At 44.8% G+C, this 18,927-nt stretch overlaps 1 protein-coding gene across 1 annotated transcript; it reads left to right on the forward strand.

The window, feature by feature from the left end:
* Nucleotides 1-387: 387 nt before the first annotated feature.
* On the forward strand, nucleotides 388-10,147 carry LOC137877915 (F-box only protein 33). The gene is made up of 6 exons (XM_068718099.1): nucleotides 388-924; nucleotides 3,084-3,194; nucleotides 4,500-4,660; nucleotides 4,830-5,038; nucleotides 5,123-5,420; nucleotides 7,552-10,147. Exons 1-6 carry the CDS (start codon nucleotides 491-493, stop codon nucleotides 7,815-7,817), a joined length of 1,479 nt encoding a protein of 492 aa, XP_068574200.1. The 5' UTR covers nucleotides 388-490; the 3' UTR covers nucleotides 7,818-10,147.
* The last annotated feature ends 8,780 nt before the right edge of the window (nucleotides 10,148-18,927 follow it).

Raw genomic sequence — 18,927 nt, forward strand, 5'->3', positions numbered from 1 at the left:
GGTGTGGTTTTGTTCACCCTCTGTCATCTGTGTTTGGAGTGAGGTGTGAACTGGAGGCGTTGTGTTTGAATCAATTCCAAAATATACACCGCCCTCTCGTGGAGCACGGCGGTATGGCAAAAATAACAGAACTTCAGGACCAAACCATTCACTTGACGACGAGGCGATGCGATTACTGATTACTACAAATACGGTGACTTTTCACTAAAGCCGGAACATGCATGAAAAAATAAAATTGTAATTTTACCAAAGACAAATGATGACACTTGTTATGTTTTGTAATACTTCTGAGGGCTGTTTTGTTTCCCGTGCAATGAAATAGAGTGGTACGGTCCGATAGTATTGAAGGCAAAGCTAGAAAACGGTTTGTTTTCACCGAGAGGAAGAAGAGCTGCTGTAATTCGCTGCTGCAGCCCCCATTTTTAAAACACGGCTGTAACATTTATTTAATAGCTGGTTGGTTTTCGGACAGCAGCTTTCTTAGCTCGCCATGGCTCTGTGCGGGGGTGTCGGAGCCATGGCTTTGCCCAGTGAGCTTATCGTCCACATATTCTCTTTTCTGTCGGACCGAGACAAGCTGCGGGCCTCGGCCGTGTGCTCTCGATGGAGGGAGTGTCTCTTCTACCCCGCGCTGTGGACCGAGCTCAAATTGCGGATAGGTGGTGGTTGTAACGGCGGTGGCTCCAGCTCCGATGAGACCCCGAAGCTGGAGTTTCTCATGCGCAAGTTCGGTTCCTTCGTGCGGGACCTGCAGCTGGAGCTCGCACCGGTGGAAGGCTACCTGAGTCCCCTGAACAGCGACCCGTCGTCCACTAGGATGGACCAGCCCGACAGCGACCCGCAGCTCTCCGAGCGATGGAGAGACGCCATGGCCACCTACTTGGACCAGGTGCTGTGTGTGTTCTCCAGCATCCGCAACAACAGGTATCGTTCAATTTGCTCCAAAATCCAATTTTAAGTGTTTGTTTATATTAAATTTCAGGGTTTTGCGTGACTCCCCACTCTTCTTTTTTATATTTCGTAGTATTTGGTGCGTCGCAGTAAGCTAGCCATTAGCTAGCTTAGTTAGCTATAAACAAACCCCTGCCATTAGGAGTTACGTAATAGGGTCTTGTCTTTGCGCTGCAGTCAGCATCCAACGTTATCTTAGTACCTCTGAAAACGTTATTCGTACATCAGTATTGTATTGCTTAGTCATATGTATACAGACATAAAATAATGATACAGCGTATGTATGATGTAGGCTTCATTGACATCGTAGAGTTAAACGCTCGTCTGCGTGTCTTTTGTTGCCAGTTGTGTTTTCTACGTTACATTGGGGTCTTCATACCAGCACACACAATGCAGCCGTGGTGTTGGCTAGAGAAGGCTTTGTTGGTCATGACCTGCTGATATCAGCACTGACACACACGCATATTTAGTGTATGTGGATACGCATTTAGCTCTGGCATGTCGTTGCATAATGTGAGATGTGACCATCTATGTGCTGCACACGTGCATTCTAGCCACTTGGCTAATTTCTGCTGTGGAAGTAAAACGTTCCCTTTTGAGCGTTAAGCTTCCTATTTTCAGTGCGGAACTTATCTCTCTGTTATACCTTCTCCCACGTTCTCTTTTATTCTCTACAGTGCTTTGTAGTGTTGAAAATAGCAGCCATCCACTGTTCGTGTCTTATTTCTGCTGAGGGCGTTGAAACCTTTTCTGTTGTCTGACTTCTTCTCATTGAGCAGTTTCCAATATGTTCATTCAAACACAGACTGATGTAACTAGCCGGCGTCCCAGTTCCATGCAGCTCACTATTTTGAGTAATTCATAGTATTATCATGTTATTTCATTGCTATTTACCATTGTTATCAACTCAAACCAGTTGACCCCTGATGAAGACAGATGCCAGCTGTTATATCTAACTTGAGCTCCCACGTTATCAGGTGACAAAAGAGTTTTTCATTTAGCCAACATATGCCCAACTCCAAGGGTCCTGGTGCATGTTCAAAATATTGGGGATAGATAACTCATTGTTCCTTAATAACTAGCGGTTTCCCACACTAAGTAGCTGCACATGAGCCTGCTGTTGCTTTCATTATTTCGGAGCTTAGCTCTCAGTTCATATGCAGGAAGTGAGCTTCATCAAACATAATGCACAACGTGTGGTTGATTATCTTTTCCCTCAACCTACATTGTTGATCTTCCAAACGTCATTGTCAAAACAGATGCAGGTGGTCAGAACTGCTTTTCAAAGCATCAACTTGTGGCATATAGTCTGCTGCTTGATTGTTGGACATCTATTTTTGGGCAGCGGGATATAAAGGGATCTAGACGGCAGTGCAGCGAAGTGCAATGCAGTCATATTTCTGTCAGGATAGGAGATGAGCCAGCAATATACAGGACCAGGGCTGGATTAGATTGCACAAAATGGCTACAGTTTGAGTTATGAGGTAACACCCCCCCCCCCCCCCCCCCCCTCTCCCCCTCTCTCTCTCTTCTGACGTTGTTTGCATTGGAAATGGTTAAACTTCTCCTCTAGCTGCTGTTTCTTCTGTTAAAAATTCCCAAGCACCTCTCATGCGCTTCATGTGATTGAACCAGATACACAACTCACAGTAATGACTTCAGCAAATGTTGACCGAGCAAACATACGACAGGGAAACCATCCATTTCACATAATTATGCTGCTAGGTTTGGTTCTCTGTCAAGTCAGTCTGTTAAGAATGCTAACCAAAAAGTAACTGGGTATAATTCTTTCTTTTATGACACAGATGTCTCAGTAATGACAAACACACTGATGTTTACCCATTGTTAGTTTTGAAGAACATAACTTCATAACCCACTCTTGATGAACTGTCATGTATTAGGTTTTACTTTTTATTATTTTGAATGGGATTTAACCACAAAAGAAAAACAGCCCATCTGTTCTGAATGTAGTGTAGATATACTGCTTTCATGGTAACTGTTGCCTGTCTGTCAGCTAAATGACACACACTCACAAGGTGAAAACAACATACACTGTTGCGGTTGTTTCCTTTTCATATTCCTAACATTCTCTCTCTCTCTCTTTTTCTTTCTCTTTCTCTTTCTCTCTCTAGAAACCTGCGGAAGCTGAGTCTGTATGGAGACACCTGTGTTCTCCAGCAGGAGGGACTTCTGGACAGCTCCAACTTGCACCAAATTCACCAGGGGGACAAGAAGATCAATGAGTAAGCCTGAGTAACGCAACATGTGGTTCAGTAAGAAATGCTCACTTGTGTTGTTTGGTGTTTCAGACGGATGGTACACTTTCAGAATGGGTAGGTGTTCACAGGACGGGTTGTCTTCATCCAGTCAGCGGGCACACAGCATCACCACAGCACGCAACGTTAAACACACTCGCTGTGTGTGAGACCAACTCTCTGTCAGCAGACTGTTGGGCTGATGTATGAATGAATAATGTAGCGTGGACCGCTGAGGTGCAGCAGACCGGGGGATCACAGTCTCTGAAGCGGGAGGGATTATTCACTACTGAGAATCGCAAACAATGATGTAATGATTTTATAATAATCCAGTGGGCCAACATGCTAATTAACAGGGATGGGAGTAGATATTTGTTTTCATTTAGGTCATCATAATCAAAGGATATTTACCCTCGGTAGCGGATGTGCGGCTCGGCTGGGGAGCAGTGGCACTCGTGCGTAGATTATTCCTGGAAATTTTAGCCCATGCTGTTTCACACATTGATGGTGTTTCCATCAGCGCCTTTAAAAATAATAATTGTGGATCTGGTTCTCGAGCTCTAGTTCGCTCAACTGGAGAAAGAAAAATTCGAATCTGTGGCCAACTCTGAAGTTATGGTGATGTAAATCTGAGAAAAAACCTTGTGGATGTCGTCAGGTTTATCTCTGCAGGAGCTTGGAGACAATACACTTTAAGAGTAATGTTACTTCCTTGATGTTGCACTATAATGTATAAATATCCTGTATGTGCGTCAGGATACTCAATTTTGGGTACACAGCCCATTGATCCAGATCACTGCCTATTATGATGGCCTTTCCCTTTTGGTATGCCAGTATTTGTCATTCATGGCAACCAGCGTTGGTTCTTTTTGCAGCTCAGTGGTAGTGAGGTGGGAGGCATCACATGGAAATGCGTCGTCGAGTCACACTGTCTATGCTCTGCTTTTGAAGAACAGGTCTGAATGATGTCAGGTTGTTTTCGTGAACCTCAAATTAGTCACATAAAATGTGTTGAAATATAATTGGTCAGATTACCACAGTGTAGTGTGTTGTTGTGTTTACTCCTCACACAGAGTTTAATTTGGTGAAATGTTCTGTCAGCTTTCATAAGTCTTACATACTTGCATATCTTTCTCTTGACACAAATGAATATCTTCTGCCTTTTTTCTTTTCCTTCCTCACACATACGGTTTATTTCTGGAATGAAGTTTGTCTTAGATTTGCTCTCATGCTGTTTTAAATGCTATGCTAGTAAAGAGAGTTGAAGCTAATTCTCTTCCACCCTCTCTGCAGAATCCAGCAGTTGTTCATGGAGGTGTTGTCTAACAGCCGGCAGCTGAGGTGGTTGTCCTGTAGCTTCATGCTGGGTCTGGTGACTCCCTGCTCCTTAGCCTGCCTGTCTAACCCTTCAGCGGAGACCCTGCAGCACCTCAGTTTACTGGACCACCAGCTGGGTATGTGTAGGTGGGATTCTTCTGGATCTGTGCGTCTGTAACCGTTCAAATGCAGTTATAGCTTCAGTTTAAAAAAAACAAAAAAACGACAATTTGGTTATATTGGTGTGAATCCAGAACGGCAGTATATTATGTTTTGTACAACTAACCTCTCCCAAATTTCCTTCAGGACCCCTCATCTCTCCGTCAGAGTTGGATCGTCTATCTAATCTTCATTCTTTGGCTCTGGATTTCGCCGATTTGACGTCTGAGCTTTGCGGTCTGCTGGCATCTCCTCGTCGCACTCCACTGCATCGCCTCTCACTGCTGCTCAATGGCGCCGCCCTGGAATTCAAACCGCTAGAAGGGACCGCTACAGAGGACGATTGGAAAGCACTGGTACTGCAACACGTATCTAGTCAGAAAGAATGATTCCAGGACGGCCTCTTGCTCCGTTTGTTAAGTTTCACCTCTCCTCCCCAGATTCGCGTGAGCGCCAACCTGCGGGTGTACATCATGGCCCTGGAGGTCGACAGCTCGGAGCTCCTTAGGGTCCTAAAGCCCAGCCTCCCACTGGAGCGCCTCCACCTCGACAGTTACAGCACGCTGGTGACCGACGGCACACTGGAGCTCATCTCTCAGCAGTACAACAAAACGCTGACTCACTTCCTGCTCCTGAGGGACGACCCCGACTTCCCCGACCTCAGCATCAATCGGAACGAGGACCCGCTGGTCCTCTTGTCATGGAGATGCACGCAGCTGGCTGTACTGGTGATACATGGTGAGTTCAGCTCGTTGTTTCGGGGATGTACACATGTGGTTGTAGTGTATGTATTATAGAAATTGATTCAAGCTTGGTTGGAGTGATTTGAACGACTTTAGACTCGACTATGGGTTGGAAGCCAAGAGAAACTGTTGTAACTTTAAATTGCTTCAACTACTTTGATGCCTTAATTCCAGTTCTGCTGTTGAAACCTAGTTTTACATTCAAGTGTGCTTGTCAAAAGTGTTTTGCTTTCAGGAAATCTTTCCAGAATTGATGTGCTTATTTTTAGTGGCATCATTAATTCTACATGTGGTAACTGAAGATCATGAGGGCCACTATCATGTTAAGATTAACATTTAAGTGTTTTGGGTGGGTTTTTTGGCCCCTAGGCGGCAATACTATAAACTCAACACTAAGTTGTTAACACAGAGTTGCATACACAGGAAGGGACAGGGAGGAGGGAAAAAAAACTTGAAGGTTAAAAAAAGAAAAGATTTACTTCAGGATATGGTTAATGTTTGGCACCATAGAAACCAAACCACAGCAATGGAGCACACACACCCGAGGGAGAGGTTCATTTTATGGATCAATTTGATGTTGAGGTTGGCCGTAATATAAAGACATAAAACACTAGTGGCACGGTTTTCACCTCACATAAGTGAGAGACATCTGAAGCCCTGCAGCTACTCCGGCAGCTCCGGTTAGGACCTCACCTTCAGTCAGTGGCTGTGGAGGGACTTGAATGCAGCCATGTAAGCTACGTGCAGCAGTGCAGCGTGCTGGGTGAAGGTGGTCTGGTGATGACACCCACTGTAAATAAGAAGGGTGATTATTAAATACTCGTAACAGCGGTGCCATTCACAGTTAAACAAGATAACGACGGCTCAGCAAAGCTTTATCTCAACACACATCACCATCTGCACCCAAAGACAGACAGATGATGACTTTCCAAGGCCTATAATAATTATAGAAATAAATGAAAATGTCACATAGTTTAGTAATTAATGTCACACAACAGCATCAGTGTGAAAAGTACAAAAAGTTTGAAAAGAGGCGGTGATGGGCCCTGGTAACCAGACGTTGAGGTCTGTATGGCTCCACTGTAGCAGCTGGTGGTCAGGCGGTTTAATGAAGGTAAAGTGAACTTCTCATGGATTTATCAACATATACAGCATGTTTGCCTTCAGATGCTGCAGGGAACCTTTCATACAGGAGCCTATAGAGCAGCTGTGGAAAGCAGATCACACACATTCATCAATGGATCAATGCACTCTTTCTGGCTTTAACCACACTAATTCAAATAGATTATTTACTATTTCATAACCCGTTGTTGCAGCAAAGTATTTAGTTGACTGATTTATTGTCTTTATAATTGAGACCTATCTCAAAATCTTTTGTGAGATCTGTGCATTTATTATTATTTTTGTCCATTTACACATCCAGTAGACCGAGATAGATGAGCATTCATATGAAGTTCTGTTTCTGACCGGCCAATATTCACTCGGCCAATATAATATTCAGCTTGTTAGCTGCTAAATATTAAATATGCTAAATGCTGTGTTCCTGAGTTATTCACTGACTCTGTTTGCCTGGTGCACGTAGCATACATGTGGGTTTATTTTCACTGAAAACCGCTTCCTGCTGATGACAGAGTTTGGTGGTTGTAATCTGTGGGTTTGTCCCTGTGAGACATCTTTTACATTAACATCACACAGAATCTCTCGCTCGAAGAGATGTGCATGTTTTCAAATGCTGCACAGCAGCTGGTCGAGACATCGTAGTTATTATTCCTGTTTCGTCAGTGCCTTCAACTGCTAGTTACAGGCCCTGTGTTTGTCTAGAAGTAGGTCAAAGTTCCACCCAGGCAACTGTGTGAGATGGGGAAAGGAAAAGCAATCGCAATCTTAATGACTGTGAATATGCAACCAGTATCTCATCATAAATCACGTCATGGTTTGTATCCACAGTTGTGTGTAAAGCTGTGTAGCATATTGATTGTTAATCCTAAAGATTAGCGAGATTAGTCCACCCTCCCTGAACACATATCTCTCTCTCTCTCTCTCTCTCTCTCTCTCTCTCTCTCTCTCTCTCTCTCTCTCTCTCTCTCTCTCTCTCTCTCTCTCTCTCTCTCTCTCTCTCTCTGCAGGTTACACTGTCTGGTCCCATAATTTGGTGGCCATCTCCCGGCTGCGTGGCTCCAGCCTCCGCGTCCTGACCGTCTCCGAGGAGAGCGTCGACTTCGATCCGGACCAGTTGGTGTGCGTGGAGGGCGACCCGGTCCACAACCTGGTCAAGGAGGTTTCCCTGGGCCTCGGCCGCGTCTGGCACCCCTGCCTGGATTCCAGCCTGGTTTTGTCCGAGCCCACCCAGCACTTCCACCGCGAGCTGCACGCCTTCAGCGTCGGCATGTAGGCAGGGATGTCCAGCGCGTCACAGCCCAAACTGTCAAGACCAGGCCAGACCGACCAAAGTCCATGTCCTCTGACCCAGGCCAACCGGAGACCTAAGTGAGAATCTAAACTGGATCTTAAAACAATCTATGATTTACATTTATGTGAACTGGTGTGACCTGATTGTTTTTATTTTACTTTTTTTTTTTTTTTACGGGGGTTTTAGCACACAATCAAGTCATTTTCCAAATGATTCCCTGTTTTCTTGCTTTGCCTCCTGATTATCTAGTTAGCCAATGACTTCAAATACATTTACCAATTAAGAATATCCCTTTTCAAATTAGATATTTTAATAAAAAATACTATATTCATTTAATATCATACCAATCTGTGGTCCCTGACCACAGACGAGACTTGAGTCATGACCAATTTCTTTTATTGGTCTGCTAAAATGGGTCACTCGGCCGCTTCAGATGCCCTCTTGTCTGGCGTGGCCCAGTCTGGTCTGGTCTTGATGGACAAGCATTCAGAGCTCCATGTCCTTTCCTTCACTTAATAACCTCCAGAGCCTCTGTATGATGTAACTTTGATTTCATTTCTTTCTCATCTCAACCTGCTCTGTATAACCTTGTTTTCCCCCGTGTGGTGGTTCCCTTGCCTGTACAGGCTTTGTGTGTATTTAAACACAGATATATTATTATCCTGCTCACAGCTAGGACAGGCAGGCAGGTTGAGTGATGGACCGGTGGGATTTAAAAAAAAAAAAAAAAAAAAAGGGGGGGGTTGTGAACATATTTTTCTTTTTCTTTTGAAACCATTGCTCTGCGTTAGTCTGTCTGTCGGCTCCACTCCAGCAAATCAACCAATCGATCACTTCCTGGGTAACGCTACCATAGCGGCTCCTTTTGTCACCTTGACCACTTGTCCACTAGTTGGAGAGCCTTGGCAGCAGGGTGGGAATCTCCACTGTAATGTGGCTGACTGTGGCGGGTGCTAATCAGTTTTAATGCTGTTTACCAGCAACGACCATGTCAGTGCTATGACTCTGATATTCTGATCCTCTTTGAATGGTTTTATTGAGGGTTTTGAGCCCCTTGCTGGTGGTGTTACGGAGAACATTGTTACATGCTTGCAGCCAACACACTTCCCACCCTGCTCACTTGTGGATCTTTGGTGAAACCTCGCTAGTAGATTAAATGGAGAGCCTCGTCTTCCGACTGACGTTCAGAGCCTGACCATAGAATCAGCCCGTCACAATGCGACACACTGTTCTGCTTACATCTGTAGGGAGCTCCTAGTTGCATCTTTTTCCCCCTATATTCAGAATGAATATAGCTGCCTTTGCTCACCTTTGGAGGTTGAGACTTTCTGACTGGTATCACTGGCTCCAGAGCCCTTTTGTATTAAAACGTGAAGTCATCATGTCAAAGAACAGAACAGGAGTGTGTGACATAATATGAAGGGCTCTGAGAAGAAAACCCCTTCAAATAGTTCTGCTTTATTCTTAAGGGGAAAAAGGTTTTCATTCTATGATGCCATATATATATTTATATCAAGAGAAATCTCTTTGACTACTTTACTAAATTACTGGTGCGGCCATGCAAACAAAACCAGTATTCTGTAGGCGCAACCTCCAAACGGTGGCAAAGACCAAACCCAGGTTTTGCAGCGATTCAGTGGGCAGGAACTAGTTGTTTCTCTCATGAAGGATTTCTTGTTTTGGAGTAAGACCTTTCACGCTACAGAACCGGTAAAAGAAAAAGATGCACTGAATGTAACTACACTCTCGCCCTGTCTCTTTCTGTTGGCCAGTGACCTGCTGTATAGCTCTATATGCCTCAGAAACCTGGCAGATGCATATCTTGCCACAACAGTCATGGCGGCTGAATGAATGCGTTAGGACGTCGTAGGTTCCACCGGCGGCCGAGGCTGGGCTTTTTTTTGTTTTGTTTTTAGAAACGTGGCACCAACAGCACAACAAGGTCTTGGGTGTGAACCTTTGGCGTAGGCGGAGGTGGTGATGATGTCGAGTAGGGTGTGTGAAACAAACAATCAGTTAGTGTGAGATATTGTCCATATATATATATATATATATATATATATATATATACATATATATATTTTTTATTTCCTCTTGAGTCACAGTTGCCTTGGAAACAGCCCCATGATTTCTGGATACAGTTGTTGTTGTTATTATTGATGATGTTGTTCATTATGCCATCTGATAGACCCTCGCTCCACCTCGGTTGGTTGGGGGGTCAGTAAACTTAATCATACATTTGTTTTCAAAGATTAAGGTTGATAAAGACTAAAGAATGGCAAAAGCTGTCTGCTCATTGCACATGTTTTATATCTCAGTCGATAAAGGGGGGGGGGGGGGGGGGGGCAGAGAGCTGCTGCGAAGTGAAGGGAGGACCTGCCGGGCCCTGTTAACTTCTGAAGTGAATGTAGTCAATCTTCTGGTGTGAAACGACTTCCGCCCGTCTGGCTGTGCAGCTGGCTCAGTCCTCAGGCTTCCGTTAACCAGGGTGAAGGCGCGACTTCCATCCAATCACAGTCGCTTTTATTGTTCTAATTCCATTCGCCCCAATATATGAAAGAAATGTTATTCAGGCTCTGCGGAAGCACAAGCACGCCATGATCGGGGCTCAAGCCAGGGCCACTGCGGGTGAGACCAGTCGATAGCTGGGCCGGTGTGGCTCCAGGGTCCTGACTGCTCAGTGGTTATGACAGCCGCGGCACACTGGCTGACTCACTGAGGCATTTCTAGAGCCGAGTTGGGATTTCACCAGGAAAATCCGAGCACCTAACCTCCCGAAGTAAACACTGTCGACTGGCCGCACTTAGGAAAGTCACTCTCCCAAATCCGCTCGCTTGTTTTGCACACCGTAGCGCTTTAGAGGGTCGGGGCAGTGACATCGCAGACTGTGAAGGTCCATATCCAGGTCCGTCGTTTACAAGGTTGATCATTTATTTTTGTATTCCACATAGACTGATATGGATCCTGAGTTCCACAGTGTGCCAGCACTTCGCTTGGTTCAGAATGAATGGGTCCCAGCGGTGGGCCTGTGGTTACCAAATGTTTGCTCATCTTTTAAGGGACCTTGATGGTTTAGCTATGATGAGTCTCTCTAGTCCTTGGTCCATGTCTCAGGATTAATGCACTCTGGTTCCAGGAGTTTCTTTTAAAGGCCTTCTGCGGCTGCACACAGAGCTGCACACTCCCAACACTCAGAGGGGATAGCAATGCCAACAGGATGCGTTCAGACCAAAATGTGTTTGCTTTTTTTTTTATCTTATCTTCTTCCTTGCCTCATCTCATTCTTTTTTCTTTTTTTCTTTTTAGAGCTTGACTTTGCTCCTCCATGTGAGAGATTGAAGCTGTTTGTGTTGGTATAGGGCATCACCTGGTAAAGAGGGAAACAATCTGCAGTCATTTACAACTAGATGGTCATCTGAGCTGAGCAAAGAGATTGTTTTTTTACAAATAAGTTATTTAAAAAAAGCTGATTTTACAAACCCCACCCCCACCGTGTGTGCTTCCTCCTCCGGTTCTCATCTTCTTATCCGCTATTGGCTCCCCACTAGAAGTCACCTCGCCAACTCTTTTCCTGCCCACAATAAAAGGAGGGGCTGCGTTTCTTCCTCAGACTATGGTCAGCTCGAGTACTCCCACATGGAAGAGGTATAAAGAGATGTGTTGTTATCATGAATTTCACTCCCATACACGTGAGGAAATGTCCTCCTGTACAAATTCTTAATCAAGAGTTCATGTTTTTTAGTTTTTTTCGATAAGCGGGAGAGCAGAAAGCTATTGCAAAGTAGCCTCTTCATTATTATTGCCTCTTGCATATACTTGAGTGAACTAACTTGACATTCACACACAGTCTGGCAGAATGGGCGACAAACGTGGCCACAGTATGGCCACGGTACTACATCAGTGGAGAAACAACTTCTCAATAATGTCTCCAGCTCAACATTGAGCCGTCTCGTGCCTGAAAGCTTCTGGAGCCTCGACTGCTTCTCAGACCTCTGCTCTCCACCGTGGTGATAGCTTCACGTCGCTTCAGTCGTTCGTTGCTGTGTTTGTTGGTTCACTCTTTAGGGAAGCAGCGTTCGAGACTACGCTGTCTCTGGTTTTCAGCACACGCACGTTTTCATCTCTCCTGTAAAGCGCTGCTTGTGTTTTCTGCGCACGTTTTCATGTAAGCTCTCTAAAGTGTACCCAGTAGAAATGTGTGACTGTGTGCGTGTTAAGTTGTCAGCAGCGTAGCGTCATGTTTCCTGCATGCAGGTGTGTGTATATATTTAAGGGGGGGGGGTCTTAACACTTCTACTACAGCAGGAAATGGAAATCTTTCGTTTGTTCTCAGGGTTCAATCGGTTTTCAAAAGGAGGGAACGTTCCCATAGCTCAGGCCTCTAGCTCACTCTATGAACAGTAGGAGTCACTGGATTTGTTCTCCTCCCTTGATGTGTTTTTAAGCTGCCAAAGACCACAGTAGACCAGGTCCTGAACCCAGACACGGGTCTATCTGAAGTGCCCATGTACACGCACGCTGGCGGGAGGCTGCTCCAGTATTCTTTCCTGCTCTCCACCTCCTTCTAGTGCTGTCTTTTCTGTTTCTCTTTCCTCCCTCTTAGTGGTTCCGCTCCACTTTTGTGGTTTCTCCCTGCTGAGCTCCGACCGCTTCCGCTCTGTCCGCGTACTATGGACCATACTGTGCTGGACCAGATAAAGAGTCTCGCTCTGCGGTTGGCGCAAAAAGAGACCAAAAAGCGCAAAACGTCGGGCCAGCGCTGTCAGCGACTGCACCCTGTGATCTGAAATGTGGGATCTCACACCAGCTGTATAGAATGTGGGTTGTGTAAAGCGCTGTTTGATATTTCTAACCAGCATGTGTTACTTAATGAGGGTAGGCAGCGTTGTTGCACAACTCGTACAACGTGGCTAATGTCCTTTCTGTGAAGTGCACCTCACAGAGCAAAAGCCAGCCGTTTCTTTAGTCCAGAGCCGTGTTCTTCTACAGCGCGACGGAGCCCACCACGTTCCTCCCTCCATCACTTGCTTCACTGTGAGGAGTGAGTGAATGTAAAAGCTAAGAAAAGGCGAGGAGGATGAGGAGTTTGGTTCAATCTCCGAAACACGCCGGGGACCAAACGCTTCCTGAAGCTCCTCTCAGCCGGGATGCGGTCTGACGTGATGGGCCATGGTCAAGTCTGACGGGAAGTGTTTTTAAGTCCCTGTGACGTGATTTGCTGCTAGGAACGGGACATTCCACACTGGGGGGGGGCGCTCAGGCCGTCTGACTTTGGCAAACCGTTTACTACGTGGCTAGTTAAGTGTCCGCATGAAAATTAGACTATATAAATATATGCTATATTTTTTTTTAACTTTTGAAGGAGTGGTGTGTTGTTGTTTTGGAAGAGATGTGGAGCGATTATGGACTAGACACACCGGATCACCAGCTGGTCTGAGCAGAGTGGAGGTGCGCTGACGTTTAGGTTGTTTAAAGTGTGTCGCTCTGTTAAGAGTCCACTGTGTTTCTGCGATGCCAAGTTCCGCTTTCACTTCAGCATCCCGAGGTCATTTTTCAAGGCCTTTTTTTTTTGTGTCCGGTACACAAAAGATCACAAGTGTGAAAGCAGCTTACACTGACCGAGTGCTAAATACAGCACAAGAACTAGCTTCTCTTTCCACCCATCGGATCAACTTGCCAGCTCAAAGAACATCACAACACCGTAAGAGGAAGTTACTCTGTGTATTTAACAGACACATGAACGCACACCGAAGTCCCAGCATGCATTTACTGTGGACACACATGGACTTCTTCATACACCATATGCAGACAGAGGTTTGTGTGTGACTGACTGAGCTAGCGGAGCCTTATTTTAAATGCCATTAAAATGACAGGTGTAAAGGCTCTAGAGGACGGGGGGAGAGGCGTCGGTTATTCAGGAGACCATTACCAGCAGTTACTGTACATTGATGTGGTCGCAGCCAGTTCAATCTGCCCTTTTGACTTCTTCTTTTTTTTTTTTTTTCTTTCTGTGCTTATATGCATTCGTAGAGAAATCCTGGATGATATCGGGGCCCCTGTGGCCTGCTGTTTAACTGAATCTGCAGAGCTGGCCTCTAATGTAGTCCATCTGAGACAGTTGGCCTGGACAACTTGTTAAAACTGTAGATATACGGGGATCTGGGTCCATCTGTCCTACCAGGCCCATGTACAAAGAGTTGGGTTTGACACCTCTGTGCTCGTACATAACAGCCAATATTTATATTATTGACGTGGATGGATCGGATGTGTGTTATTTTAGTACCAAAGCAGCCGACTGTGTCCGATCTGCATCAGTCTAAACAGGCAGACACACATCAGACACGGCCACTTTCATTTCCTCTTTGATCATTGCCAGCTTGGGAGTTTGTAACGTCGACTCTCGGGAAATATTCGCAATGATTTAGAAAGTACGCTTAAACTAGCCGTAGAGAGGGGAGGAAGCAAGATGGTTCAGGGACTTGTTTCTGAAAGGATTGCCATGAAGAGACAGGGTTTCCTCATCACAGATTATCGGCCGCTTCCCCTTTTCTTTTGTGTTTTGTAACCTAAATGCTAAGACCATAGACTACTACCAGACTTTGAATAGGCTCTAACAGGGCTGGACTCCTGCAGGAATCTAATCGGCACGTTTCTGTTACTCTGAGAAAAGAAAAACACTGGATGTGCATTGCACTTGTATTACAATCAGCCCTGTGTAACAGACATAGGTAAACGTCTATACGGCTGGATGTGATCTCAGCCAATGGGGAGGCTCAGAGAAATGAGCCTCGGAGGAAGATTGGATTTTCCAGTTTTCTATTTCAGCAACGGTCTTGACGCTACAAAGTGATTTATATACTTTTTTCCAGCCAGTTTATGACCACGATCTCAGCATAACGGTGAAATAAAGAGTATTTGTCATACAACTTGCCACACTGTGTATCTAGAGAAGAAACAACAACATAGCACTGATAGCATGACCTGGCCAAACACTTGTCAGTAGCTGTGGCCCGTAGCGGCTACATCAAGGAACTGATAGACAGCTGTGCTTCAGTGTCAGCCAACTGTCTTCATTTAGAGCTCGGCTGCTGTGGCTCTGACGCTTCTGGCTGCTCAACAAAGTCTTTCTTGTGGAGTCTGGAGAGCCGAACCTAATTAGCCTGCTGCCCAGTCCAGCCCAACAACTATGCAAGAGGAATGCATATAATCCACACTCTTCTATATATTTTTTTATTTTAATTCTTTCTTTTTTTTTTCTTTTCTTTTCTCTCTGTCACACAGTAGAAATGGGGACGCAAACTATTAAGAACTTGCAATGACAATACTTGGCCTTATGATGATTTCTGAAATCTTCTCGTTTTATCGTTTTTTTGAGATCTTTGTGATTCTGGTCGGCCAGCCCGGGCGACGGCAACGGTGACGGCGGGCTCACTCTTGGTCTCTGTGAGACCGGCTAGACGGCCCCAGTTTTATCGTGGTACGAATGTTGTGCATTTGTTTAAAATCAGGACAGTTTGCAATAACAGCAGTCTTACTAGTGGCCACAAAGGGGCACGAGCAGTGCTGACAGCGCCTCGGCTGCGTCTTTAGAAAACCATAGAGGAAGAAATATAAATAGATCTATATATAGATATATATAAACTCACACAGTGCATATTTGTATTAGGTATCAACAATGCATTACCGTGGTATACTCTTATGCAACACATGTCCGGGTTCAATTTATGAACATGAAGTATATAATAAAATCACACAGACTTTGTAAATCCGAAAAGCTACGTCGTCGTGTGTGTATGTGTGTGTTTTTACCATCCTTAATGTTGACTATTCTGAGCGTTCTGCTCCGTGTGATTGTGTTTGTTAAGGTGAGCACATAGCCGTGGCTTCTCTCTGTAGGAAGCAGACGGAAGCCCCAAAAACACAGCTGGACCTGGGTTTCAAATCACATGGAGCGTCTTTTAAATGCAGTTTAACGTTCTAATCTGATCCGTACGCCGTCTCGCTGACGTCCAAGTGCGAGCAGCGGCGTGGATTAAGACTAAAGAAAAAGCTCCAAGAGCTTCCCTCCGTCTGTCTCTACGTGGGAACGTTTCGATTGAGAACTCGGCTTAATCTACGTCTGTGAAACTGCTCTTAATGTAAATGTAAATCCAAAATAATACAAAACTCCGATTTGAAACCTTTGCAGCTGTTTTTTTTTTTTTTTTTTTAGTCTGCAGGGAAAGAGGACAGATTTTATCTTGGTGTTGATCCGTGGTTCTGTTGTAAAACCTCTTAACTGACAGATGGCGTCCACCTGAGGGGGGGGTCAATATGCCGAATGTTGATTTGAATTAATGTTGAATGAATGCTTCTCTTCTTTTAGTCAGTGAATAAAAGCATTAAAAAGTTGTTTGCTCCCAGTGTCTTATTTACCTACCACACACACACACACACACACACACACACACACACACACACACACACACCATATGTCACCATGGCTGCATTAAACAGAGGGCTGATGATGAGGAAGCACCAGAGACATGAGCTCTCTCTCTGAAATGAGCGGTAATACATCCCTACACTGCAGGGTTTTCCTCTAGTGAGAGTTCATCATGAAACACTTGATAATGAGATTCAACCACTGTCGCCATGACGGCACAGCAACGGGAAAGAGAGCAGGAAGAGAGATGCTTAAAGACTGAGGCAACAAACCATGAGGAAGGATTTCCCTCTGCTCACTCTCTTTAATCTGTAGAAATATAAGATATTGAGAGAAAACAGCAACCTGCAGTACTTCAATATTTAATAAGAAGTACTTTTTGATGCTGAACTGGAGGATTCAAATTTGAACAACAACAAATAGTAAAATGATTGTTTCATTCAGGATAAAAAACAGTAGATAATAACAAAGCTGGGCCTAAAAAAGTGTTCAACTCTATTCACTATCTTTTGTACGGGTGCTTTTACTCGTGATTTATTTTAAAAGCATGTATGACATAAATATGACCTATCTACTACCCATGACCTCGGCAACACAACCCAGAAAAAGGCTCACTGCTGATTTGAGTTTGTGTCCTGCTGTGTTCAGAGCTCAGACAAGGAGCTTCTGGGTAATCAGATTACCTCGTTGGTGTTACGCAATTAAGCTGAAACAATAACAGATTTCTGTGTGTCCCACGGTTACTGTGAAGGAGCCGTTTCAATACCGAAGACTTGCTCAACTTTCACTGAGGCGTGTCAGACACAGGAACAGGAGCAAAAGTATTAATAAATGATTATTTGTTATTTTAGATTGTTGCAACTCCTATTAATCTTTATAGATTACTTAAAGATGCAAAACCAGCTTCTCACTGGTTTTAACAGACGACATCACATCACCCCAATCCTGGCTTCTCTCCACTGGCTCCCTGTTTGTTTTAGAATTGATTTTAAGATTTTACTGATCACTTTTAAACAATGTTTGGGTTCTTGGAATCACTTCTTAAAACACATTTTTACAGAGTGTCTTTTATGTGATATTTTTATTTGATTATTTTTTAATATTCTTAGTTTTTTTCTTAGTTTTCATTTTATCGTATCGACTGTCTCACTGAGCTTTCTGTTATTATTGCCTTGCTTTTGCTGCTTTGTCTGTCAAAGCACTTTGTGAACTCTCTTTTTAAAGGTGCTATATAAATAAAATTATTATTATTATGAGGGTTTCTTTTTTTTCTATACAAACAAAGTGACAAGGAATGGTATGGACGTACCTTTTCAATGAGGGCTTTACTTTAAAAAAAAATTTAAATTTAAAAGCTGTATTTTCCAGACTGAATAAAACAAAACATCTGACATGGGTTATGATGAAGATTTTAATACATTTAAATGTAGCAACAACAACAACAAAAAGGCAAACTAGTGTAACACACACACTGCAACAGTGCATTTGATATGTACAATGAATGTTCATGTTGTTCCTAAGAAGACGACTCCATCTGGCCTCATGACTACTGACCGGTTGCCCTCACATCACATGTGATGAAGGTGCTGGAGAGGCTGGTCTTGGCCCACCTCTAACCGTAGGTGAAGTCCTCTCTGGACCCTCTGTAATTTGCATACCAGCCTCATGTGGGAGTGGACGACGCCATCATCTACCTGCTGCAGCGAGTTCAGTCGCACCTGGATGGAACCGGTGGCTCTGTGAGAATCACTTTCTTTAATTTCTCCAGTGCATTTAACACCATCCAACCAGTGCTGCTGAGTGAGAAGCTGCGGGTGATGGGGGTTAACGCGTCCACCGTCTCCTGGATCACTGACTACCTCACAGGCAGACCACAGTTTGTCCGACTGGGCCGTGTGCTGTCTGATACGGTGGTCAGTGATACTGGATCCCCACGGGGAGCTGTTCTGTCTCCCTTCCTGTTCACCTTATACACCACTGACTTCCAATACAACTAGGGGTTATGCCATCTGCAGAAGTTCTCTGATGACTCTGCAGTGGTCGGGTGTATAAGCGACGGACGGGAGGAGGAGTACAGGGCAGTAGTGGATGACTTTGTGGAGTGGGCCGGTAGAAATCACCTGCTTCTGAACGTGGCCAAGACCAGACAGATGGTGGTCGACTTCGGGAGGAGGACGACGGCTCCACAGCCACTGAGACTTCTGGGAGAGGATGTGGACATGGTGGAGGAGTACAAGTTCCTGGGTGTCTCCATCGACAGCAGGCTGTCTTGAGGAAACTTGGATCCTTCAACGTGTGCAGCAAGATGTTGGAGACGTTCTACCAGTCTGTTGTGGCCAGTGCACTGTACTTCTCCGTAGTCTGCTGGGGGAGCAGCATTGGAGCCGGAGACACCAACACTGCTCCATCATTGGATCATCATCTATTTATCTATCTATGTATCTATCTATCTATTTTGTGAGGCATTCATCTGCAATCATCTGCAGACATGAAATCCTGTCCGATGCTTGCCGCACACTTTGACATGCAAGAGCTGCTAGAGCAGGACTCAAAAAGGGGGGTCTTCGTTCTCATTGTTGGACTCCACAGTTTAGAGCCGGTGCTCTCAGCTCACTGTTTGTGATGCAGTTCAAAAGAAGAGAAGGAAGAACGCCTGCAATGTGAGGC

This window comes from Cebidichthys violaceus, unplaced genomic scaffold (assembly GCF_023349555.1).
Source record: "Cebidichthys violaceus isolate CVI_PGR_0920_01 unplaced genomic scaffold, fCebVio1.0.p SCAF_22, whole genome shotgun sequence".
NCBI classification, from domain to species: domain Eukaryota; kingdom Metazoa; phylum Chordata; class Actinopteri; order Perciformes; family Stichaeidae; genus Cebidichthys; species Cebidichthys violaceus.

Coding starts and splice junctions, on each gene's coding strand:
- LOC137877915 (XM_068718099.1), top strand. CDS start 491: ATGGCTCTGTGCGGGGGTGTCGGAGCCATGGCTTTGCCCAGTGAGCTT. Junction 3,195..4,499: donor GGGGACAAGAAGATCAATGA/GTAAGCCTGAGT, acceptor CCCTCTCTGCAG/AATCCAGCAGTTGTTCATGG. Junction 4,661..4,829: donor TTTACTGGACCACCAGCTGG/GTATGTGTAGGT, acceptor AATTTCCTTCAG/GACCCCTCATCTCTCCGTCA.